Source organism: Pagrus major, chromosome 22, assembly GCF_040436345.1.
Source record: "Pagrus major chromosome 22, Pma_NU_1.0".
Classification (NCBI taxonomy): domain Eukaryota; kingdom Metazoa; phylum Chordata; class Actinopteri; order Spariformes; family Sparidae; genus Pagrus; species Pagrus major.
In genome coordinates this window covers 16,870,894-16,896,557 of record NC_133236.1, presented here as the reverse complement: position 1 = coordinate 16,896,557, position 25,664 = coordinate 16,870,894, and the positions used below count along the sequence as shown (strand labels likewise).

The window sequence follows — 25,664 nt, the reverse complement described above, 5'->3', positions numbered from 1 at the left end:
CTGACAGAGCAAGAGCATGATATCATTTTTGTGTGAAACTATTCCTTTATGTTCTGCGAGTATCATTATATCCAGGGACCACATAAGCAGTGATGTCTCCTCTTCCTCTTGTTTCGCAGGATGTGTGTGTGTGTGTGCTTCTTCGTCTAATTTCTGCAGGAGCCCGACAGTAAATGAGAGCTGTCAGGATGCAGCTCGTCAGTGAGGAGTGGGAGACAGAAACAGGACCACTTTGTCCTTCCTGATCTCGGGGCAATATGCCTTCCATCTCATCTCCTGAGGGCGACAGGCTACACTTCTCTCCCCTGAGCACGCTCTTTAAATGGCTGAGTTATGTCACCACCAATCAATGCCAAATTTCACCACACCCTTTCCGGCCCTTAATCTGAAAATGATAGGCCTGTGGTGCTCGTCTTGCATTCTGAATGAGACCTTTGAATATAGTATTTTAAGATTCATATTTTAGTGTGATAAATCTTTCTTGCATGGTAACTAGACACCATTTAAGTGAGAAGATTTATGAGAAAGTCAGGCAAAATGACTAATAGCTCCACAAAGAGATTTCGTCCTTGTCCATACACCAACATTTCTATTTTTCTACACAGGAGTGTGTGGAGGAAATCTTCTCAAACATACTGAACCACTGCCTCCACCTGCTGGAGCGACAGTGACTTGCAATCACACACTGACAGACAAATAAAGACACTCAGAACAGTAGAGATTTTTAATAAACTTTTCAATTCACAAGTCATATTGCAGCTGACATGATTAGTTTTTATATTATCAAAATCAATGCAAAATGCAGTATCATAAATATATGGCGATCTCATATATACTTTTTTGTACATATCCATTTCAAAAGGTCCCTTAGTTGTAAAAAATAAGTGTATACCAACCTAAAACTCCGATGGAAATCTGCAAAATTCAGCACAGTATTTTCCTAAGAGAAAGATTTTAAATACAAGCTCTTACTCTATATTTATTTAAAAGGGCTGCGACTATAAAGTGAAAAGATTGCTTTGATCTTTATTGCTAAACAGACATCCTGATTATCTTATGAGATATCATATAACCATTGAGTCCACGCAATGAAAAGGTGTAATATTTTGACATATATTCAATTAAATAAAGGATATAAAAAGGCAATATTGGCAAAAAGCTGAAGCATACAGAATAAGTGCATTTACAAAAAAATAAACTTCTTCTGAATATTTAAAAGATACAAATGTGTGAAACTGGAGTGTGACTGCCTGGCTTATGATAACAGAGCCAGGCTCAGCCAGGTGAGGAGTGTGAAGGTAAACAGGAGGACCTACATTTTTTTTTTATCATCTCTCCCTCGATCCCACTCATTGATTCGATTTGATTGATTTTTGTCTTTCAGTGCCAGTCTTCATCGTCATCATCCTCCACCTCAGAGGAGTCTTCCTGGCTGCTGCCCTCTGCCTGCTCTGTCACTCCATTCCCAGTTCCTCTCTGATGAACCGCCGCCGCTGCTGCTGCCACAGCCGCCGCCTTCCTGGCCCGAGCTTCGGCTGCTGCCTTCTCCTCCTCCTCTTTCTGGCGCAGCGCTGCAGCCTTCTTCTCCTGCTCAGCGTGACTCTTCATGTGAGCACTTCGACTCTTGACTTTATAAAACACCCTGTGGTACAAGAAGAGAAGTATGCGACTTTACACACAACAGCAACGTTTACAACAACTCCACGACAAGGACTCAGCCACTCCGCCTCCCTATCACTCGTTTCTGCACTCTAACTTCAGTGAGAGGGAAGGATCACAGCGTTACATACATTCTTTCAACACATAACACTGTGATGACGTATTGAGTTTTGTTTGTTGTTGCACCTACATTATGTCTGACAAATTGTTACAGACCTGGGATTTGTATTTATGACAGAGATGTTTTACTCAGAAGCTATGCGCACAAATGTCAATTTCTACATAATGTCGCTTCAAGTTAGAGTTTAAAACAAACTTTTTTGTACCGTACCTGCCACATTTCTTGCATGGAAATATTGCGTCGGGATCCTGCGGGGGCTTCACTGGCGCTTTGCTCTTCTTTGCTGCAGGCTCAGCCCGAGGCCTGTGAGCTGCTGCCGGGTGATGAACCTTATTCACAGTGACCGGCTCTTTCATCATGACCATTGTTCCTGCCTGGAGCACCAAACATCAGCAGGCGTTAGTTGCTTTATCAGCTGCATTGAGGATTCGAGGTATAGTCTTTGTGGGGGGGGTCTCTAAAATAACTAACCCTAACTAATGTTGGGGTGGAGATAGATAAATTATAGTATTAAGGACCCCCACAGATCTGTGATTTTATTGGCTCCCACGTAACTCGGACTCAGATAGGATTATTTAGCACAACAGATTTTAGACTTGCCAAGAAGACTACCACACTTACATAGTCATGAGCCTGTAGTGACTGAGCAACCCTCGCCTGCTGGCTGCTTTCATGACTCTGGTCGTAAGAGGAAACCTCCATTTTGACATCTCCATCTGCCAATTTTGACTGCTGTGAACTCTGTAACCAGAAAAATACCAAAATCATTTCACAAAATATTAGAAACATCTTTAGAGTTCTGATTCAAAGAAATCTTTAAAAAGGATTATTTAGTGTCCCTCCTCCTCATGACTGAGGGAAGTTGGTGAGGATGAAGGATGAAATCATTAAACCTGTAATTATAATTATCAATATATGTACATTAACTTAATCAGATTTGCTGACCTTGTTATCCAGTTGTGTTACCTATATTTTAACTGACATGGTGCCAGTATAACTAGGCCTTAGACTTGGAGGCAACGTTTTTCATTTCATTTTATTTATTGTTTCGGTTGTGTGGGTTTTTCTTTATTTATGTTTTTTAAATTTTTGATATTTTAATATGTTTTTCACATTTCAATTCCAATGCCTGAATATTAAGATTAAAAGTTCATTAGTGGCATAAACTGATCTTAAAAAATGACCATTGATCACAATTGTTTCTGACACAGTCTAGCACGCAAGAAAAAGTAGTCATCATGACTAGAATCTAGAAATCATCTTTCTCGCAACCCCTGTTCATACACATAGTGCACACATGCAATAAAATCAATGCTATTGCAATGCTTTACCAAACATTAACATGGTACGTTCGAGCCACTCTACCTTAACGTCCACCACGGCCTCCTGGTGCTTCTCCTCTGGAGAATCTGGAGGGCCGAAGGTTAAAATCCCATTGCGACCAACCTTCACCTGTTTCTTGTACGTGTAGTAAAACTCTACACACTGAGCCACAGTCTTACTCCGCACCTTTAAAATAAGACCAAAAGAAAAAAAACACATTCAGAAATATGATCATTTATTAATCTTGACAAATAAATGATTGATTTGTGTACATATCATTAAACTTTGTAAATAAAAAAACAAGCTTTAAGTGAGTGGCAGCCTGTCTAATGCCAATGGTATTGTTATTGTCAGGTTTCTTCAAAATGAAGACCACATTTCCTATTAAATCCAGTTGTTTCCTGTCACAAGACGTGTTTAGTTGAATTTTTTTCATATCGTGGTTTGTGTGTTGGTGAGTGTCTTTAAACCATCTCAACCCAACTCGAAGGAAAACTTAATTCATCTATTCAATGTAATGATTAGGTACACAGTGTGCAAGCAGCAATTTTACACATCCTAAAAACTGAAAATAATAAGTCAACAAAGTATGAAAATAAATCAATGTTGACTCACATCTGACACAAACCCCGGTCCTGTGCTTTGCCGACTCAGCTTGTTATACTAGAGCCAGATCAATATATTGGTTGGCTGAGGTCATTGTCCAATATTGGCCTATCACACATATCAGTGTCGCCATATATTGTGTCCTATATGTGCTGATATGGTAAGTTTGTTTAAAGAGATTAAAATGCAGAAAAAGATGCTTGAGGTCATTTATAATTATTAATTTTCAAGTTAAATTCACTGTTTCAGTGCACAGATGTCATGTTTAAACTGTAAAACATCCTGCCTCCGTTACATATCTTTGTCACAAGTGTCTGATAACCACATTTAAGAGATCACTGCAAAAATATGCGTGTATATTGGCCAATATATCGATAGACATATGTTGCTCCCTGAGTATTGGTATAGGCACAAAAAATCTGGTATCGGTCAGGCTCTACTTTATACTATTACTTGACTTTCTGGCACAAAGTCCTCAGGTCAAGCTTCTCCCATGTGCGAACAAAGACAACTTCTGGCACTAACAATCACCACACACATAAAACAATGAGACAGGGTTATAATTTAAATGTAGATGTACATAAAAAGGCATAAATGTGTTTCGTATATTAAAAAATGGACGCCATCTTTGTACATGGAGTGGACGTCACAACCATGTGAACCGTAGGTCCAGTGTGTTAAACATGCAAAATGTAATTTCTGCCACTAGGGGGCTCTCTAACAAAACAAAACACAAAACATTTGCAGCTTAGAGTTGGCGAGTGTCAGTGGGCTAAACCAGACCTGAGGAATAAACAGTCATATCGGATTCTGCTCTGATCCGGAGCCGCTTACTGACGGGAGGAGAGGTCAGAGATTACTTTTTAACTTTTGGGATTAGTCCGCTGTCTGTGTTTATGTCACGTTACTGTGATGGTGACTGCTTCACTTTTAACAACTTTGGAAGTTTTATTCACCTGAAGTGTTGTCTCGTTCGCCGACTTTCCAATCCTAGAAGTAGCATCGACGACTTTATGAAACGCACCGTTACCTTGAGTAAACTTGTGGAACATTTGGGATAATATAAGTACACAAATCAACAAAATATATAACAAAAACCGTAGTTGTTGTTGGACATCTTAATAAAGAATTCCTACATATTATATCTTTAACAAAAAACAAAAGGACATTTGCTCTTTTCATTGCAATATGATGAAAATTCCCTAATTTCTAAGAGAGTGTCTGACCGGAGTTACTGGTCATGGAAACGACACCATCTAGGCGTCCACCGCTAACCACACTGAACTAATGGCCTCGGACAGGGGACCATTTTTTGGCCTTGTACACGACATCACCATCTGATCAGTTTTTGCTGGGAAGGCTTAGGTGTATGTGATAAATAGTACTCTTGTCCTGTTTGCAAGAGGACATTTTCTATTACATCTGAATCTAGCTTCATAGTGTAACTTAATGCTTCACAGTTAATGTGTTAACGATGTATTTGCAATGAAATGCTACACAGAGCACATTAAATTCAAATCAAATGCACGTTTTCTTCATATTTAGTAAAATTAACGAGCATACCAGTTTCTGCACCATAAAGAAGTCCTTCCTGTAGGCAGAGATCCCCTTATTGAAGTAGCGCTTCTCTTCTGGGGTCCAGCAGTCGGAGCCTGTGAGTAAATCAGATGTAGTAAAAATGTGTCTGGTGCTCACAAAAGAGAATTAAAGCAAAGACGGTAGAAAGAGGAAGATGAAGAGATGGGGGCAGGTTTTATTTTCCTCTTAATGTCAATACCCACCTGAGTAGTGATAATTTGCCAGTTGATGGCCTTTCGGGAAAACCGGGTCCTGATGCATCAAACGTCCCAGCGTTTCCTAAAAAATGAACACGATTAATTACAGTCTTCTTAATTTGAGTGCTTTAACTGTGAAACACAACAGTAACAACTACCAATTCAAAGTTAAAATCAAGAAATATTTTTAAAATGCATGCTACTCAAGAATATTTAAGATTTTGACTAAATGTGCTTTCAGCGATTTGATTAAGGGAGGCATTTTCATTTCAGTGTTTTATATCAGTTCTTGTGCATGTGAAAGATATTGAAAATTAAAAAGGTCAAAGTCCACGCCAACAGAAGCTCCTCTCTCCCACAGAAAACACTGCTCCCGAAGTGCCTGAGACGCCTCGTCAGTAGCTCCACCTTCAACGCCATGACTTTGTGACATCACGCTACATCACCATGTCGTACATGTGCATAATTTATGCCAATATTCATAGTAGAAGTGAAGCTAACTGGAAGCTGAAAACACAACAGAGTCGACCCAAGACACAGTGAGCAGTGCTGGCTCAGGCGTGTGTGAGCTGACCAATCAGAGGAGACTGGGTATTTGGGAGGGGGGCCTTAAAGAGACAGGAGCTAAAACAAGGCGTCTCAGACAGAGGGGAACTGGGAACACTGAGAAAACTGATACGTTTAATAAAATTATGAACCTGAAAATGAGCAGAATATGTCTCCTTTAAAAAGTTATCCTGCAAACTGAATTACAGTAGGTTGCGTGAGTCATTATGAGTCACTATACTCACAAGGAAATCACCTCCACATTCGTGTAAACAGTGTAAAACCAGCTCTTGGTTGGTCCCTCCACCTCTGAGCACACTGGAACAAGCCATGTGCATCAAATCCTCCACTAAAAAAAGTACAAAGGTTTGACAGAATTAGTGGGGAGGAGATGGTGACAAAAAAGCTCTCACAAAGAAAAGAACAACAAGTGACGGTGAGATACTAACTCCTCTCTTGATGTTTGAGGTTGGAGTCATCCACAGGGAGCCAAACCAGGTCAGCCTTGTGCTGGTCGACCTGGGAGGAAAGTTGTTCTTGTAACTCTGGAATTTCTGCCTGGTACTTCAGCCCGATATTGATACGCCTGGACAAGTAAAAAAACACAGTGAGTTATGGTGATGCAAGTACATTTCTGATAACCTGAGAGGCCTGTTTACTTACGGTTCGAGGCTAACAGGTGTGGCATCGGCGCACAAGGGCAGAACAGGAGGAGTGATATCTGAACTCGCTGCAAATACAAAATAAATATTGTTTTTAGAGACTATCAGGCCTCATTAGTAAAAATTGTCAAGGCAAGCACAACAACTAAGACGTACTGGACCGCAACAGGCTACGCGTCGTGGATTTGGGTGTAGGCGGCGGCGGCAGTGGTGGCGGCGGCAGGATTTGGTTGCCTGCAATGTTGGTGAGGATGGTGGAGAAGTAGAGTCCCGAGCCTTCTCGCACAGGAGACAGGATGGGTGGAGGCGTGTACGGGGGCAGGAGGGTGGGGTTGTCCGGCAGGCGCACTGGAGAGCGCAGGTTGCTCTGGTAGGAGGAGATGCTGGAGTAGAGGGATGGAGGGATGAAGGTGGATGGTTTGTGCGGCGGGATGATGAGAGGCTCGGGGCGAGGTCGGCGCTTGAATTTGGATTTTCCATCTTCGTCCAGTCCTGGATCGCTTTCCCCGTCCTGGATAGACAAAGGATTGAGGAGTTTGATCAGACATTTAATTTGTGTTCTTTGACATCAGTCTCATGGATCATGGATCAAATCATTTCTAAAGCAGTCCATTCAAATTCAAGCTCATTCCTAACATTGAAAACATGACCGTTAAAATTAAGCAAGTCCGGACTTTCAAGACTTTGCACAAACCCCGTCTGTCTGATCATTCAAAGGTTATTTCTGCATTTTTTGACAGCAATTCAGTTTTCAATATTCTGGGCATTACTTGCCAACCCTCCTGGGAGACTCCTGTTTTCCTCCCGGGGTCACATGTCTCCTATATTTCTCCCAATATATGACAATTTTTCATTTTTTATGCCTCATCCTCCTCAGTGAGTGAGAGATGGACAGAGATATGGAGAAAATTAAAAATATTTAAACCAATTTCAGGCGCCCTGGAGGGAGGAATTCCCCTTTCTTACATAAAGTTTAAAAGGAAAGGGGGTGTAATCATGGGGGTCGCACCATGTCAAATGTAATTTAGCCAACAAACAAATAGGTGGCAGCATATCACCAGGGTAACAGCGAACAATTGCTAACTGTATCTGCCATTAGATAGTTAGCTCAGTGCAGCCATGCAGCTAGCGATCCTGACTGGGAGCTCAGAATGGTGCCAACTTCAGTAGATCAAAGTAGATCTTTGCAACACAATACGCAGACGTATGTAAATTCTTACATATTGTACCTTTAAAACCAGGAAAACACAACACTTATGCCATGTCACGATATAACAACATCCAAAATCTAACAAGATATAGTCTCACATCATGATAACGATATAATATCGTTTTTTTGCCCAGCCCTAGTGGAAAAGTCTTTGCTCCATGCAAAGCATGTAGAGGCAGTTCAAGAACTTGCTCTTCCAGTGTATTTCTAACACAGCAGCCGCTTAGCAAGCATGAGCTGTAGTATTACACTGCAACTGATGTTATCAGCAGTAAACACATCTGTCGCAAACAGTGCTTATGTAGGTCATATAGAGGCATGAGTACTAAACTGAGACTGTTTCATAATAACCAGTTAGAAGTTCCTTGTACATTTAATAACCATGACATAAGTCATGCATTGTGCACTTGCTGAATCAGGCTGCACTGTGAACCTACACACCCAGGTGAAAACAGCTGTTCATGTAGTTCAGGTTTTTGGAGAGTGAGTGAGTCACGTTATCTAAACCACGGCACAGACATGGGATGTTTTTACAGGTAAAAACTCGAAGGTTGGATTCTTTTAAAGTGTTTTTGTACTCATGAGAACTTCCGAGAGCGTCTTGAGGTAGTTAAGTAATAAACATTTACAACCCTGACTCATTCACGCTTCATTGTGAAATGTAACTTAGTGCAATTACTCAAGAACTGTGCTTTAAAAAAGGTGCAAGAATTTTAGTTGAAACAATATTTAAAAAATGTGCTATAGTTATCAAAAGAATGTTGTAGGCCAGTAAATTGTGTTGAAAAAGGTAGCATGCTAACAAGCTAGCGCTGCTTGTCCCAGTCCAAAGCTCCTGTGCTAGCGTATAAACACCAATACTCCTCTGGTCCTCCGAACTCCCAGTCCAGACTGCCAGCTGAACAGCTAACTGAGCTAATTGGCTAACAGCTGCTGAACTTAGCAGCACTTAGCGATTACTCTAGTGATATGATGCCCTCAGTTTTGAGAATGGGTTAGGTGTTAGCAACAGTTAGCCTGGCTCTGTTCAAAGGTTAGCGCCAGGCTAAAAGCAACCATAATAATTAAACTAACAAGACATTAAAGTGTTACTTGGTAAGACATTAATGTCTTTTTGTTACCTTTAGACAGAGTCAGGCAAACTGCTAGCTCTTTATGCTAATGTAAGCTAACTGGCTGCTGACTGTGGCTTCATGTTGAGCTATGAGACAAATAGCTCAACATGAATCAGTAATAATAATACAATAATGTAATATATCACCCAGGGGCCATTCTACTGCTTGATTATGACTCCTACTTTTGCTAGTAATACTTTCATACTTTTTGAATACAGGACTTTTAACTTGGTTTATTTTTTGAATTGTTAAATTGCACCTTTGACTTCAGCGAGAACTCTGAATACTTTTTCTACCACTGTAGGCAACACTGACGTATAAGAGGCTGGAGTGAATTCAGACTATCCTTAATCTTTGGCATTCAAACCTCATCTCCTTACACTACTAACCTGGCCAAAACTCTCCGTCATGGAGTTTCGGAGCGACCGCCGACGAGCCACTATGACAGAGGGTTTGCGATCGGGCTGTCCTGCAGGTCGCTCAGCCAGGCCGAGTCGTCCATGAGTCCAGCCACTGCCCTGAGGATCTGTTTGATTCCGGTGCACCGGCACAGATACAGGGATAACCAGAGGCACCATGGTGGCCTGTCTGCCTGAAGGACCGTCTTCCTGTTGAGGCAGAAAAGCAAAGAGGCGGGAAGATGAGGAGAGATGGAAAAGAGAAAGTAACAGAGAGAATAGCAGGGAAAACAGAGAAGGGAATGAGATATAAAAACAGAAGATCAACTGCAACACTAATTTCCTTCCTGAAAGAAAATGTATATATATAATTCATAATGCATTATGTTAGTGCTGCAAATTTTTACTCCAGGGTGCAACTATTTTTGCTGCACACGCACGCAGTAATCTTTCAAGTGCAACTCAACATTTTCATTGGTCGCACCAGTTCGCCTGAAATTTAGCAGTTTGTTTTTTAAGAAACCGAGGTCGCTGCAATTTCTTGTTGCTTGTAATTTAAGTGAAGGAAAACACGTATTTGCACCAATCAGTTAGATAATGTGTTAGAAAATGTATTATTGTATGCACCTAAATTATGTGCTGGTGCTCCAAAATGAAAAGTTAAGCGCACCAGTGTAACCAGTTTGAAAATTTAGTCTGGAGCCCTGACTATATATGAATATATTTAATATATTTTCAATTAATCAATCTTCAATTGTCTTATTACCCAATGTCTTTGAATATATAATCAGATAAAAACAGAGAAGACCAGCAAATACACATTTAAGATGTTTGAATTCAGAACAATTTTTTGATGATTGATCAACTCAAACGTAGCGCTGGGTATCGAACTTTGATACTTTTATGTACTTTTCAGTGAGCCAATAAGAATGCAGCATGCTTGTTTGGCCAAGATGTAATGGAGCTGGCTGCCTCGAGCTCACCACGTGTATGTGTAATGTGATCTTTTGTTAAAATGGATTTCATTAAACTGGTATCGTTCAGGAACCATTATCGAAGTCGAGGTATCCGTGTCAAAAAATTTAACGATACCGAGCTCAAACAATACATCTATTATCAAAATTGTTGACCTTTATTTTTGTAGATGATTTAATCGATTAATTGACTGTTTGTTTGGGCTCTAAATGACACAACTGAGAACAAATAGCTAATTAATGGCTACTTTACTTTAAAGATGCATTCACCATGCAAAATGTTGATTGATTTTATGTCCTACAGGTTAAAAAAAAAAAAAGGAAATCTGCAGCGGTGCCTCTGACAAATGTAACAGAAGAATTACAACATTTTCTTTTATATAAATGAGCACAGTTATTTTATAACCACATATTTCCGTAGGAGTGAACACAACTCCCTGGTATTTCTGGTCGAGCTGATAATATTTGTAGTCAGTGGCGGAGAAACGTATAAATCAGTTTTATGATTAAACTTCAAACAAAGCTGAGGACGGCGGTTTGAATGTCACGTCCTTACACAGAGAAGTGCTGCTTGTTGAACACAATGCGACAGCTCTGAGTTGTGAACAGCAATATTAAACCTGTTTGGTGTGCGTTAGGGAGCGTAGCTGCTCAGGTTGACAGCTCGGCCCCTCCCTGGCTCTGCTGAATGACTGGGAAAGAGCCTGAGGAATGTGGAGGTGTGCAGACATGCAGCTGCTCCAACTGTGCATCCAGCATGCCCGCTCTGCACAAAAACCTATGACGAGCCTGATAAACCCCCCCGAGGGCAGCGCGCTAAGCGTCCCTGTGCTAAGAAAAACTGAATTTATCTTGTTTTTGTGCTCGTCTGTTTAACGAAGGTGCTTAAAAGTAAATAAAGAAGTCAGTTGCAGTGGGTGTGCCACTAAAATGTAAACAGTATAAATCCTGAATAACAAGGTTAAGAGTATCACCTTTGTAAAGGCGATAAAACGAGAGCAAAATTTCAAATCCAAAAAGGAGGAATCGTAAGTCTGCTGCATTAAAATGTACTATATAGCATGACTGTGCACGCTCGTAAAACAGCCTGCCATAGCGAGGACTGTGACAGCTGGAGAAATCAAGTAAACAGACCTAAGGAGAGAGTTTTGTAAACCAAAGGGAAGTGCTGCATAGAAACAGGGTTCTTCCTCTTTGTACAGCTGCTTGTCAACTTTGCCAAATCAGAGAATTTGCTCTTACGTGCACAAATTAGCTGATCCTGCCCTTCTTACTCAAGTAGCCTGGGCCTAAAGCAAGTGTTTAAATTGTAAAATTGGCTTATGTAAACAAGAAAGTGATTCGTTTTAACCCTGACCATTTTAGCGGGCTCCATTTTTGACGCCTGCTGGGCCAGAGTCTCCAGGTTGATCTCCTTCGACGCCCTCCTTCTCCTACTGGTGATCTGGATGACCCCTCCTGTCGGCGCTTGGCTTTCCCCTCCTTTCACCGCCCGGACGCCTGCTAATCCATTCTGGGACGGTGGAGGCTCTTTGGACGCTTGGGACCACACGTTTGTCGAAGGGGGACCCAGCGGGGACTGTCCGTCTCTGGAAAGGCGACGCGAGCGGCGAGGTGCGGCCGTTGGCGTGTCCAAAGGTGAATCAGAAGGCTCTGCAGGATTTGTGGCAACCTTTTCAGGATCTGGGTTGGTAATTGGTGACACATCGGTTTGAGCGTCTGGTTCCTGCTGCGGCTCCACTGACTGGAAGTCTTCCTTTTTAGGCACAGTGTCGGGCGGACGAGGCTCAGGAGACTGATAGGTCACAAAGTTTTGGGTTTGTTGCTGTTTTGGTTGCACCTGTAGTTGCGTTGTTTCTTGCTGCGGCACGTTTTGTTGCTGCAGTTGCTGCTGCTGTTGTTGCATTTGCTGAATTTGCTGTTGACGCTCCTGTAGCTGCTGCTGGTGATACTGTTGCTGCATTTGCTGCATTTGTTGCTGTTGCATTTGATGATGTTGGATTTGTTGCTGCTGCTGCTGTTGCTGTAAATGTTGCTGCTGCTGCTGCAACTGAAGTTGATGCTGCTGATGCAGCTGCTGTTGCTGCTGCTGTTGCTGCTGCTGGTGATGGTGATGCATTTGTTGCTGCTGCATCTGGTGGAGCAGCTGTTGTTGAGTTTTAGGCTGCTCGCCGTATGGCAGGCTCGCCACTCCCTTGTTGCCCGGAAAAACTGGGTAATATCCGGATGAAAACTGCTGCTTGCTGGGCCGAAATGTTGCCTGGAAGGGTTGCAACATGGGCGGCTGCAGAGTGTGAGAAGGCCCGTGGGGCTGCCCTTGGTGCTCCACACCTTTGTGGGCGTGCTGATAGGCCTGCAGCTGAGCCTGGTGCATCGCGGCCACAGCGTGCTGCTCCCACTCGAGCCCCCTCCCCTGAACTTGACCCTGGGTGGCATCTCTGTAAGCCTCGACGGGGGCTCCTGGCAGCTGATTCTCTCCCCCCATCGGCAGAGCTACGCCCTCGTGGACTCCTTTGTGGAACGCCATCTGACCCCTGACGTTCACTCCGCTCATGTAGGGGCCAAAGTTCTGCCCCCAGGCTGGCACAGGAGCCTCCTGAGACCAGCCGGGGGCCTGTACGGAGTCCTGGTGCATCCACTTTACAGGAGCAGCCTGTGGATAGTGCGGTAGACTTTGGGGCCCCTTCTCTGGGTTGTAAACACCGGAGACGCTAGCAGAGTCACTGTGGCTCGACTCTGAAGCCGGAGGTCCGATGCCATAATAAACGTCCTGCTGCACAGGCTCTTTCATGGCTGCAGCCCGATGCTTGCCGCTCTTGTCAGTATTAACTTGAGGAGGAAGACTCATAGTAATATTATAAAAAAAAGGTAGGAAAGTATTGGAGTCAGAGCTCTCAATCTTGATCTCCGAGCGTGCAAACCGCTCAGTTATTGCCCCTGTAGTGTGCTTTCACTGCCTGCGGCTGAGCAATTCTTTGTTTAAATCTGTATACAGGAGGTATTTGGGAGGAAATATAAATCCCAGAGGAAAGTGCAGGGTGGGGAGCATGCAACCCTCCTTCCAGAATCAAATCTGAGGCTTGCTGTCCATTCTTCTCATCCACTTTATGGTGCCGGACCTTGTGAGAGAAAGGAGGGGTTAGACACTGTGTTTTTCTCTCAAATAGCACAAGCATACAAAAAGTTTTGAGTCGTCTTTCAACTCGTGTGCAGCAAAGAGGAAATCGAGGCCTACGCAAGCAAAACAGCCCAGTGAGTACAGCTGAAAATCAGTCAGTCAGACAGACAGCGAGGCTGCTGAGGTTAACCTATGTTTCGATAATCACGTCCAGGTGCGTGCAGAGAGGACGGCAGAGAGCCGGAGAAGTTTTGGAAAGCGGCAGCAACAAGGAGGCGCCTGCAGGGCAGCTGCCATTTGGCACAACAAGAAATACAGGAAACGAAGGGACTCGTGCAATCAGCCGAGCGATAGCCACTGATGTTATGTTAAAAACCAGCAACGAGGAAGCGCCAGAGGAGCCGAGTGCCGTTGGGTAACATAGCGGATTAGTAAGAGTTAGTAAAAACACAAGTATGTACCTTATCAGTGGTGCGCGGAGCTCTCCATGGCCAGCTCCATGGAGTCACTTTGGTTTCGATCAAAGTCGACTGCATGCAGCTCCATGAAGGGATTGTGCGCAGCAAATGTCATAACTCTTGACAACTTTCCCTCGAGTTTCACAGCGCGCAATATGGCGAACAGACGAGTTTACGGTCCCAGCAGAACATAATCCAAAGTCCGGAGAGGCTCGGTTTAACGCTGAAGTTCAGCAGCGCTGCACGGTGTGTATCCGTGAAGCCGTGCGCTTCAGGAAAACATGTCCACAACTTTCTCCCCGCATCAACGAGTAAACCGCACATGAGACGGCGACTGCGTGACAACTCCGCCGTGCAGCGGCCTGCTCGGGTATAAAACGCAGATTTCAACTAGCGCCCCTGCAAAGCCCCGAGTCACACAGACTCTCAGTTCCGGTTTATCCACATTGGATGAAACGCTGCGAAACTGCGCAAACACGCAGAAAGTTGTGCACCCCGGAACGCACCGCCTCACCCCAAAACAGCTCGACTCACGTCCTGTTGTCCAATCCGGTCGTCTGGCCACTCCCAGAGCTGTATCCGTGTACGTTTGATTTGCTGTCACGGGCCGCCCCGGAGAGCGGAGTCTCAGCTCATCACACGGAAAAAGCTTGTGGTTAAACATCAGGGCCGTAGACAGGATGTTAGAGGCACTGAGGTCAAGGCCGAGCAGCCCCCCCAACATCATGCAAGTTTTGTTTTCTTTTTTCTGTTGTTTTGCTGCTGTAATAATGTAAATATCCCCGCTGTGGGACTAATAAAGGATTATCTTATTTTATAATTTGCAAGAGAACTTTTAATTTGATTACCTGTTCTGTTAATTTCTGTTTAATTCATTCAACTCATCCATTTTTTTTTTGCTCATTAAAACAGTTGTGTGACACATATAGAAAGCTGAGTGCCGACAATAGGCTTTGAAAAAGAGGTTTCCAGTGTGGTGATGACATATTTTGTGGGCTAACCTGGAAGTTAGTATCACTCTGTTCCCCTCGACAAAAAGCCTGTGAGATTTTTGAATTGGATTTTTGAATGTAAGCTCTTTAGGAACACCACTTTGTGATTTTTGAATCAAAATACAGTCGTTAGAAGTAAAAAGCTGATGTCAGGCTGTAAACAGACAACATCGTGGTTGTGTGATTTTAAACATCACCACCACTACAACAACACTGCTGGTGGTGCAGTGTTGTTGGACCACATGTTGGCCTGTGTCACAGACTTTGGTGTTATGTGTTGTGTGTGCAGTGTGTTGTCTGCTGTGTGTGTTGTGTGTTGTGGTGTGTGTGCTGTGTGGTATGTGCCTTGTGTTGTGTGCTGTGCCGTGTGATGTGTGCTGTGTTGTGTGCAGTGTGTTGTGTGCTGTGAGTTATGTGCTGTATGTTATGTGTTGTGTGCTGTGTGTGTTTTATGTTGTGTGTGTGTTATATGCCTTGTGTTATGCACCTTGTGTTGTGTGTGTGTTATGTGCTGTATGTTGTGTGTGCAGTGTGTGTTATGTGCTGTGCTGTGTTATGTACTGTGTTGTGTGCAGTGTGTGCAGTGTGCAGTGTGTGTGTTGTGTGCAGTGTGTGCAGTATGCAGTGTGTGTTGTGTTCAGTGTGTACAGTGTGCAGTGTGTGCAGTGTGTGTTATGTGCAGTGTGTGCAGTGTGTGTGTTGTGTGCAGTGTGTGCAGTATGCAGTGTGTGCAGTGTGAACAGTGTGTGCTGTTGCTCCTCTCTGTCAGGGTCTCAGGATGCAGTGTGTGTTATGTGCAGTGTGTGCAGTGTGAACAGTGTGTGCTGTTGCTCCTCTCTGTCAGGGTCTCAGGATGCAGTGTGTACAGTATGCAGTGTGTGCAGTGTGAACAGTGTGTGCTGTTGCTCCTCTCTGTCAGGGTCTCAGGATGCAGTGTGTGCAGTATGCAGTGTGTGTGTTGTGTGCAGTGTGCAGTGTGTGTGTTGTGTGCAGTGTGTGCAGTATGCAGTGTGTGCAGTGTGAACAGTGTGTGCTGTTGCTCCTCTCTGTCAGGGTCTCAGGATGCAGTGTGTACAGTATGCAGTGTGTGCAGTGTGAACAGTGTGTGCTGTTGCTCATCTCTGTCAGGGTCTCAGGATGCAGTGTGTGTTGTGTGCAGTGTGTGCAGTGTGTGCAGTGTGAACAGTGTGTGCTGTTGCTCCTCTCTGTCAGGGTCTCAGGATGCAGGAGTTTGCGGATCAATCAGGAGAGACTAGCGCTGTGACGTCACCAGCGCCGCTATGAGAGAGCACGGGGCATCATTCCCCATCCATTAGCAGGCTAGCTGGCTAACTGGAGCTAATGTCAGCTATGGTCCATCACCATTATCCCATTTCGAAAATAAACAGCCTACTGGAATGACCTGACTTTAGTAAGAGGGAGCATGGGGACTGCCTGGATTTTACACACGTACTGGTATCGCAACTCTGCAGCGAAGCGAGGTAAGAGGTCAGGGAGGTTTGCTAGCCAGCGGTTATATTTAGTAAATATGCTAGTTAGCTTGTTTACAGGACTGCCAGAGCCGCCGCATTGAACGCCGTCACCTAGCTAGATTAGCTTCCTAGCGGCTAATCCTCTCAAACGACCGGTTCACGTCCACTTATGACCAGTGATTGACGCTGCGCTACTCGGTAGTTGTGTTCTGGCTCGGAGTCAAACAAACCAGACGATGCTAGCTTGCTATCTCTTCGTGACCATCTAGGAGTGGTTAGCGTCTTGCGGGAACCTTGGAGACGTGAGGTGTAGCTAAAGCTATGCAGCTGTGTACATGGTGTTCTGCACATGGATGTGTAATCCGCATAAAAGTTACTGTTCCTCTTTCCATCCTCTGCACGCCCGTTAGCATGCAGTGCACAGTGATTTGTCAAGGGGAAAAACGGAACTGAATTTTAAAATCTGTTCCCTGTTTTCAGTGGGGTGCTTGCGTCACTGATGCCAGGTGCAGGCTGTAGCTGAGAGCTCTCAGGATGAGTGGGGCTGGAGAGCACACAGACATCCTGTCAGTGGCAGACGTGGTCAGAGACAGATGGAAAGTGGTAAGGAAGAGAAATCACCAAATAATGTCCCCAGTCAAGAGGAATTGTTTCTCCACAGTCGCACACTGGGTTGATGAAAACTCCCTTCTTTTCAGGCGAGGAAGATAGGCGGAGGCGGGTTTGGGGAGATCTACGAGGTTTTGGATCAGTTGAGCCAGGCCACTGTCGCCTTAAAGGTGGAGTCTGCTCAACAACCCAAGCAGGTGCTGAAGATGGAGGTGGCAGTGCTGAAGAAGCTTCAGGGTGAGTGATGCCATCCCCTTGTCAGTGACTGAAAACTCCCAGAAAATGACTGACTAACACTTTCTCCCCCCGAAGAATTTGTGCAGCCAAGGAAGTGGATGTGATCTGATATTGCTGTGTTGATGTTTTTCTTTAAAAAAAGTAATTATTGAAGTTGTTCCAGGACCATCATAGCAACTTAATAATCATGCTTATGGGATGTCATGGCTTGAAACTCGACGATCATAGTTTCAACTTAGAAAGCATCGGCAAAAATCACAGCTGCTACAAGCCATCACGGTTGAATGGGCTTCATACCCATTTGGAAGGTATCATTATACTGTGTACTCTTACAATAAAAATACTTGGTTACATTTAGTTTTGTGTTAAAATATATTCTTTCACAATGTTAAACACATTTGAAAGAATAACTTCTCCCATGTGCATACTTTTCCCTGAGTTGATAAGCCATGACTTTGCAAAAACGTGACTGGTCAGTTTCAGTAATGGTTTTGGAGCTACATTAATTGTGATGTTCCAGGAACAACTCAAACATGAAGATATCATTGTGCTAACTAATCCTGAAACATTCCCGTAATCCATTCTACTAACCATGATTTAGCATTTGTATACACACATTTATACCTAATCTTTGTGTCTGGAGCAGTGTCAATAAATATAAATACTAAGAAATGCAGGCATACATTTTGACCAATGAGTCTACCCACTGGTATACATACATGTTCTTCTTTGACAGGTAAAGACCACGTGTGTCGCTTCGTAGGATGTGGCAGAAATGATCGATTCAACTATGTGGTGATGGAGCTCCAGGTAGGGTTTTTACCCCTCAATGCTCGTCAAGTATGTTGTTTTCTGCTGACGCAGAATCACTCTGCATCATTAATGTGACACACAACACTCATTTCCTGTCTTAAGGGGAGGAATCTGGCAGATTTGCGCAGGACCATGACCCGAGCCACCTTCTCCGTCTCCACAACTTTGAGACTCGGCAAGCAGATTTTAGAGGCCATAGAAAGCATTCACTCTGTAGGCTTCCTGCACCGTGACATTAAACCTGTAAGTTGACCTGAAACTCTTTATGATTTGTGAATGCATGCTAGTTGAGCGATAGTTACATTTATATAGAACAATATACTGTTTAACTTGGTGTTTATCTATGTTGTTGCAGTCCAACTTTGCAATGGGACGACTAGCAAGTACCTGCAGATGCTGCTATATGCTTGATTTTGGCTTGGCACGTCAGTTTACCAACTCCAGCCAGGAAGTCCGTCCAGTAAGTACTCTAAGTCACCTTCCTGTAAGCATTGTTTTGCCTTTTTTTTTTTTTTGTCAGATATCCTAGAAGTTACTTATCCTCTGAGAAGCTGTTTTGAAGCACAGTCTGTCAACTGTTAGAGGTCTAGTCCAGCAAGAAGTGGCACTACAAAATGGATCCAAAAGAATTTAAAATGAGATACTGTGTCATATAAATGCAGATGTACCATTTTGGGTTGCACAGGTGTTTTGACGAGACAATATTAATGATAGGGTATCTTAAGTTAAAGGCACACGAATGTACACATTTCACATCAAATTACAATGTCATTTACGTGACCCTAACGACTGTAACGTGACTGCTGTCTGGCCTTAATGGCTCTCATGTGACATCAATGACCATCTCAAAAAGGTTTAAGTGCCTGAATAATATCCATAGATACCTCAAAATGTTATCTAGGACATATAAAGATGGGTTAGTGGACAAACATTGTGTTATTTGTGTTTCAGTTTCCTCATCTTTGCAGTTGTTTTCCATTTTACTAAATCTGAATTCTCTTTCAGCCTCGTCCTGTGGCAGGCTTCAGAGGAACTGTGCGATATGCTTCAATCAATGCTCATAAAAATAAGGTGAGCATGGACCGAAAGCATTTCTATTTGTCGACATATTTGTTTTAAGGTTGAAACTACTCATTAATGTGAATCTTAATCTGTAGGAAATGGGCCGTCACGACGACCTGTGGTCCCTCTTCTACATGTTGGTTGAATTCATGGTTGGTCAGCTGCCCTGGAGGAAAATTAAAGATAAAGTATGTGCCTCTTTGTTTTAGTCAGTATAGAAACATATTCATGGTATTTGTATCCATTAATCCATTTATCTTCTCCCTGCTTTAAGGAACAAGTCGGAAATCTAAAAGAGACGTATGACCATCGACTCATGCTCAAGCACCTTCCCTCTGAGTTTAGTACCTTCCTGGATCATATCCTGACTTTGGACTACTTCACTAAGCCTGACTATCAGGTTGGCCATCTCTTGTTTGGCATATTCTGCACGCACCGTTTATTCCTCTCCAGCTGCCAAACGCTGACGGTTGTGTTTTCTCTGTGACAGCTCCTGATGTCAGTGTTTGAGAGTGCCATGAAGAGCCACAACGTGCTGGAGAATGACCCGTATGACTGGGAGAAATGTGATTCCACGGATGTGCTGACCATCACTGCCGCAACAACCACTGCTCAGCAGCTCACTCGCCTCACACCAGCGTACTTGGGGTATGTACAGTCAAAGAAGGCTCTGTCACTTTTTACACATAGCCGTTTATTCCATTACTTGCAGCTGGCTCATTATTGCAGTTTCACTTGTGCTATTCAGACTTCCTTCACACTTTGTTGGACATGAGTGCAAATGTATAGCTGCAGCTTTTTTTAGATTAGAAATCTGCACAGTCAGAGATCCCTGAGAAATGGCTGCTCTAAATTGTGCTGTGGAAATGAGCTGCAAGGTGACCTTCCTTCTCCTCCACAGCATGGCCAATGCCTCAGTGCTGCCGGGCGAGCTGCAGAGGGAGAACACTGAAGATGTCCTGCAAGGGGAACGCCTCAGCGATGCTGACAACTGCCCGCCCATCCCCACGCCGACCACCCCTGGTGCAGATGTATGGGAAGAGATGGACCGCAACCGAAATCATAAACATGCCCAGCCGATGATCAGGAAGGTTGGGGCAACGTAGAACGTTTTTACCTACTGCTGTGATATTACTCTTATGTAACTGCTACTTGTCCTGTGCACTGAGATGTAAATTTACTCTCCCCAAGACTGCATTAACTTTGCCTAGAGATATGATAATTAATTCTGCCAACCTTTATAACTACATCTACCCCTCCTGGGCTTGAGTAGAAAACAGTGAGCCCACCTACTGTCTCCCAGTCCCTTACTGATACTTTAGTGAATAAAATCCCTATTTTCAGACATGGAGCCTATTACAGAAACTTCAAACATAAGTGAAATTTGACTCAGTTGAGGTCGATATTTAGGATTTTTGGTATAACAAAGTGACAATGAAGGTGGGTAACAGCATTAACACAGAAATATTATGATTGAAATGATACGCAGACTGTAAGTGTTGGAAAACCTAACGCTGATGTTAGCGTGTTGAAGCTAAGACTGTGGTGACTGTGAATATTTTCGACACAGATACAGGCATGACAGGTTGATTGAAGAGTAAAGTTTACAGTTATAGTTAGGAGTTCTTAAGGTAAGATGTGAGGTCTGAGATAGGATAGGACACAGCAATGAGTTTAGGAAATTGCTTCTTTAACAGGAAGATATAAAAAATCCTACCTTTGAAACCTAAAGCTGAATAAGCTGCATAAAAAAATGCATTATTTCAGGTTTGGGCCTCTTTGTTGCTCATTCTCCTCAGGTGGTGAGTGAGGATGAACACAGTCAGAACCAGGGGAACCAGAGCCCCAACACCGGCTCCATGCAGAGCTCTCCTCGACGGGTGCGATCAGAGACCATGTTCTTGGAGCGGGCTGCACCACTGCTACGCAGGATGAGGCACAGCCAAAGCTTGGCATTTGAAAAGAGGCTTGCACCCGAACCCAAGCCCACCATCGAACGCTTCCTCGAGGCCTAGTTAGTACTCACTTCACGCCAAATTACAATATATCCGCTTGTTACAGCTTGCAAAATTTGTATTTATGGCAGACAGACAGAAACTCACCATAACACGTAAAATATGTTGTTTCAGCTTGGGCAAACAGCGTCCTGTCCTTTCTCAAGTCGGGGAGAAATCTATTCCTGAGAGGGGACACGGGCAGCACACGGCTTCCTGCAACGAGGAACACTCGGGCACGGCAACACCAGATCCAGAAGAGGGTGCAGCCAGCAGTGGCTTTGTGGCCGTGAACCTCAGTCCTGTGCCCCAGGAGGGAGACTCTCAGGAGTGGGTGATGCTGGAGCTTGAGCAAGGCAGCGGCTCTGGTGCCACCAAGCCTGCAGCTGAAGCTCTGCACGAGGACAAACCTGGGATGCACACGCCCGCTGAGACTGAAAACCAGTCCTCTGAGCCACAGGATGGCCAGTCCACAGCAGTGCCGAGCAGTCCTGTCCTGTCGCAGATGTCCATGCCTGGCACGTGGTTACTGGGCCACAGGAGGCTGCCCGGGATGCTCGGACAAATGCCCTCAGTCATGATGGGAAGACCCCAGATGGACCAGGTAGACGTGATCAAGCATTTTGTTGTGCATGAACTGAAAGCAGCATTGTGAAGTTGGGTGTATAACAGTTGAGAAAACAACCCCAATTCAAGGTTTTACAGGTTCCTCATCGGTAAATCCAGTTATAATCATCAATATAGGAACCTCAGATTCACAGTGAAATGCTTTTTACAAAGACACTCTGAATTTAAACACATTCCTATGAAACAATAACATTGACAAATGGATATAGGCGTAAGTACTACAGTATACAACCTTGGTATTGCACTTTGGGTATGGTAGATAATGCCACGTTCACATCATATCCTGTAAACCATAATTACGATCAGCTGGCTAGGAAAAGGTTCACGTCAGCCTCGGAGTAGTAATTCAAAGTCGGAGATATATATTTTTGCGGACACTGATGATGTCTCCCACAAGAGAAAACGACCCACAGAAGTCAGAGGAGTGGCTGCAGATACACCACCGCTGGCAGCTACATCAAAATAAAATCAATTATTTATACCAATACAGTTGTTTCAGCTAATTTTCTAGGGGCTTCGTTTGTATCTGGGTGCACTTGGTTAGTGCTCTGCTGCTATAAAAACCACAAAAGAAGCTAATTTAGGCTGTTAATCTGGTGTACAGTACATGGTTCGTATTAGGGCTAACCACCTTGGAATAATGGATGAACGCTCAGTCGGAATAATACATGATCAGCCGTGCTCCTGATTCTGCCAACATTTTGTGAAAGCAGCATAAACATAGTCCATTGCCATGTAACCATAAATGTTCAACCTTTTCACGATTCACTTCCTCAACTTGGGTTGGATGTACTTTTGGTACAGACACACAGAATCTGGCAAGGACACAGTTGAACGCACCAGACAACCAGGAGCTGCAGCTTGTGGATGGTGACGTACCAGCTAGTTGGGCGTTGTTTGGTTTTGGCTCATCTGTTTTTATACATGTACATGAACTCGCCTTGCTGTGTCCATCATGCTCTGTGAGGCTGGATCTCCTGCCATCCATAGAAAATGATTAGGATCCATCGACCTTTATCTCCATCAGCAGGACATGCTCTTGAAAGTTGATTCAGGTTCTTTTGGAGTTTTTGTTTGTTTGTTGTTTTTGATTGTCTTCATACCCTTTAACAATCATCAAACTCTTCTCAGTCCTCTAGCTGTGCGCCACAGTCCCCGATACAGGAGACGAGTGATGCAATACCCCTAGAGGCACCATCAGGTGAATCTGATAAAGTCCCAGAGGAAATCTTAAAGGATGGAGGGAAGTTGGAGTTAGCTCCAGTGCCAAGCCCAGCCAAAGGCCCCACTTCTCATCTGACAAACGACAGAGACCCAGAGAGTGACTCCGGTCTGCCCGATCGCTCCTCCGAGCCGAACCAGCAGCCTCAAGCCGACGCAGTGGGAGGCGCTATGGAGAGCACCGTCACCGTCTCCTCCTCTCCGCCTCCAGCTCTGCTCAGGCGAAGAGACTCTCCCTCATCCCCAAGATTGAGTCGAATCCCAGTCCGGGACCCCAGCGTCCTGGACTCTCCGAGCAAGGACCTCAACATGGAGCGGCGTCACCGCTGGAGCAGTCCGGTCCCCGGCTCCCCCACCCACTCACCTTCTCCATCCCTGTCCTGTGACAACCTGCCTTGTGCTTTGCCGAGGGACAGGCTCTCCTCAGAGCGAGGCTCCAGGTCCGACTGTGGAGGAGAAGACCCTCTCTCTCTGTCCTCCTCATCAGGTAGCAGAAGTAAGATCCCACGTCCAGTGAGCGGCAACTTTCTACCCGAGCAACTCACAAGCAAGTTTCTGCCTCGGCCACCTCCAGGGAAACCTCCCATCCGCCCCTGTGTGGACAACAGGTATGAACTATGTTCTGTGAAGGCTTTATAAAACCATCCACATCACTCATTTGTCTGTTTTTGTTGGATGAAATGTATTTAAGGTTATAGTCATTAAGACATCAGCCCTGGTTGATTTGGTGTGGTCAATTGTGGTATTAGCAATTGCAGTTAAATACTACAGCAAACACTCAAGCAGCAAGGAAGTACGAAATATGAAATATGATATTTTCAGTGCAGCCAAAGAAACATATGTTGTTTTAATAAATATGTCGGACAATAATTGGCCTTCTATCTAGGTGCTTCAGACTCTTCAATTTAGCCCACTTGGACTGCTGCATTTGTCTATTTCTCTCTGCAATATTTAAAACTGCTGTGTGATGAAAATTATACTGTTATCTTATTTTTTAATAATCCTTGTCACACTCATCTCTGTGAGAAATACATTTCATTTCCTGTGAATGCCTCAGAGTAAAAACCACCCTATGTTTCGCTGGTTGAATGTTTTTTTAATGCCAAATGGCAGCAGTAGGAAATTTACACTTTGCATTACGATTAACTTTACTTTTTGAATAGGTAGGCAAAATAAATCCAATGCGGGAATGGACTCCACTTACGACAAAAACTACAAGCGAGCTTATTACAGAATGTAGATACCCTAAATGGCCATTGCTGAAAAATGCTGACCATAAATAATAAAAAAAGATCATGTAAATCTGAAGTATTGTAACGTTATAGAGGAGGAGTCATCAAACAGAAGGAATCACAATCATATTGTCTTATGTTCTTTTCTCCAGGCGGCGGAGGTTAAGAGTGCGAGCCAGCAGCACTAGCGACGCAGACTTCCTGGCCAGTCTGACTCAGCTGATGCAGGATCGCAGCGGGATGCTCTTCAGCCCTCCTCCTCGGCCTCGCAGCTCCTCCTCCTCCCTGCAGCGCTCGCTAAGCTCCTCCCCCTCCCGCCAGGAGCTCCGCGAGGGCGGGGCACTGCAGGGACGCAGCCGCTCTCCATCTAGCTTCTCCGGCTCCCCTCCCATTCGGCACGCTCAATCACAGGACAGGCCCGGAGGGCAGGGTCTGTGGGGCCACGGCTCCAGAGGAAGAGGTCTAATCCACGAGGGTAAAGGCTCCGGCAAAGTGAATCGATGACTGTATTTGACACAAGTGACTGATATGGATGGTGCAACTGTAGCGAGAGGCTGTCTCACATCGAGTCCATGATAGCATGTGTAAATACGGTATTTACTCAAGGGAATGTACTGTATGTAATGTAAAATGTATGATAAATTGTATTTATTTATTTATTCATTTGTTGGATGTGTCTCTCAAAATACTTGACGATGTGGCTCGATACCTGCAGCTGAAAGAAAAAGGTTGAGAAAACCTTAAGATTGCCAACTCCTTACCTCTCATTTCACTCCTCTCTTAACTCTCCATATAGGCCTAATATGAGACCAAAAAGATAATGTTTAATACTTGAGGGATGTAAAAAATGATGCTTATTGTAGATATGTACCATTAAGAAAATGGTATACACTAATAGAAACCATTTACTCACGTTAAGAACACTAATAGTAAACACCACGCGCAGTATACCAACATCAGCATTCATGTACAGAACCAGGGCATGCAGCCCCTTATTGACCTCACTCCTGTAAAAGATTTATTATTCTGTGTAACAATGAATTGCTCATTTGGCATATCACAGTGTAGTAGTGTGCTTTTACTTTGCTAGAAAATATTTGTCATGCAAAAAGCATCAGCATTTTAGAATGTACATGTAGGCGCACTCATTCTTAAGTATTGTAAAAGTGCATGAGTATCAACGCAAATGTTTTTTTTTATTATTATTCATTTGTACAATCCGCTAAGTCATCTGTATTTTTATTGAACTGCTTCTGATCAAAATGCATCATAATGTAGACCAGCAACGATGTGCATATTTATTTCATACACCATGTAGAAGGTAAAGGAAGAAAACTGATATAAATGGAACCTTTTCATCATCTCATGTTGTTGCATTTCGTTCTTTAAAATGAGTAAATTCAATAAATGCCAGATCTCAAAAATGTTATGTCATGGTCA

At 43.9% G+C, this 25,664-nt stretch overlaps 2 protein-coding genes across 4 annotated transcripts; one reads left to right on the top strand and one right to left on the bottom strand.

The window, feature by feature from the left end:
- Nucleotides 1–710: 710 nt before the first annotated feature.
- Nucleotides 711–14,479, bottom strand: mideasa (mitotic deacetylase associated SANT domain protein a). Of its 2 annotated transcripts, XM_073492608.1 has the most exons (14): nt 13,969–14,479; nt 11,747–13,508; nt 9,407–9,625; nt 6,849–7,203; nt 6,694–6,760; nt 6,480–6,616; nt 6,276–6,379; nt 5,491–5,566; nt 5,273–5,361; nt 4,666–4,749; nt 3,146–3,289; nt 2,402–2,521; nt 1,991–2,154; nt 711–1,642 (listed from the first exon to the last, which is right to left on the bottom strand). In XM_073492608.1, exons 2-14 carry the CDS (start codon nt 13,235–13,237, stop codon nt 1,381–1,383), a joined length of 3,312 nt encoding a protein of 1,103 aa, XP_073348709.1. In that variant the 5' UTR covers nt 13,238–13,508; nt 13,969–14,479; the 3' UTR covers nt 711–1,380. The 2 variants fall into 2 exon arrangements, with proteins under 2 accessions (XP_073348709.1, XP_073348710.1); XM_073492609.1 differs by lacking the exon at nt 4,666–4,749.
- On the top strand, nt 13,825–25,664 carry ttbk2b (tau tubulin kinase 2b). 2 transcript variants are annotated; one of them, XM_073492611.1, is made up of 15 exons: nt 13,825–13,922; nt 16,910–17,032; nt 17,128–17,275; nt 18,012–18,085; nt 18,191–18,331; nt 18,444–18,548; nt 19,094–19,159; nt 19,246–19,338; nt 19,425–19,550; nt 19,641–19,798; nt 20,052–20,241; nt 20,950–21,164; nt 21,280–21,748; nt 22,903–23,600; nt 24,377–25,664. In XM_073492611.1, exons 2-15 carry the CDS (start codon nt 16,964–16,966, stop codon nt 24,726–24,728), a joined length of 2,904 nt encoding a protein of 967 aa, XP_073348712.1. In that variant the 5' UTR covers nt 13,825–13,922; nt 16,910–16,963; the 3' UTR covers nt 24,729–25,664. The 2 variants fall into 2 exon arrangements, with proteins under 2 accessions (XP_073348712.1, XP_073348711.1); XM_073492610.1 differs by lacking the exon at nt 13,825–13,922 and adding an exon at nt 16,268–16,438.

Coding starts and splice junctions, on each gene's coding strand:
- mideasa (XM_073492608.1), bottom strand. CDS start 13,237: ATGAGTCTTCCTCCTCAAGTTAATACTGACAAGAGCGGCAAGCATCGG. Junction 6,761..6,848: donor GCGTAGCCTGTTGCGGTCCA/GTACGTCTTAGT, acceptor TTGTATTTGCAG/CGAGTTCAGATATCACTCCT. Junction 2,155..2,401: donor CACTACAGGCTCATGACTAT/GTAAGTGTGGTA, acceptor TTGGTGCTCCAG/GCAGGAACAATGGTCATGAT.
- ttbk2b (XM_073492611.1), top strand. CDS start 16,964: ATGAGTGGGGCTGGAGAGCACACAGACATCCTGTCAGTGGCAGACGTG. Junction 19,339..19,424: donor GGAGGAAAATTAAAGATAAA/GTATGTGCCTCT, acceptor CCCTGCTTTAAG/GAACAAGTCGGAAATCTAAA. Junction 21,165..21,279: donor GAACGCTTCCTCGAGGCCTA/GTTAGTACTCAC, acceptor ATGTTGTTTCAG/CTTGGGCAAACAGCGTCCTG.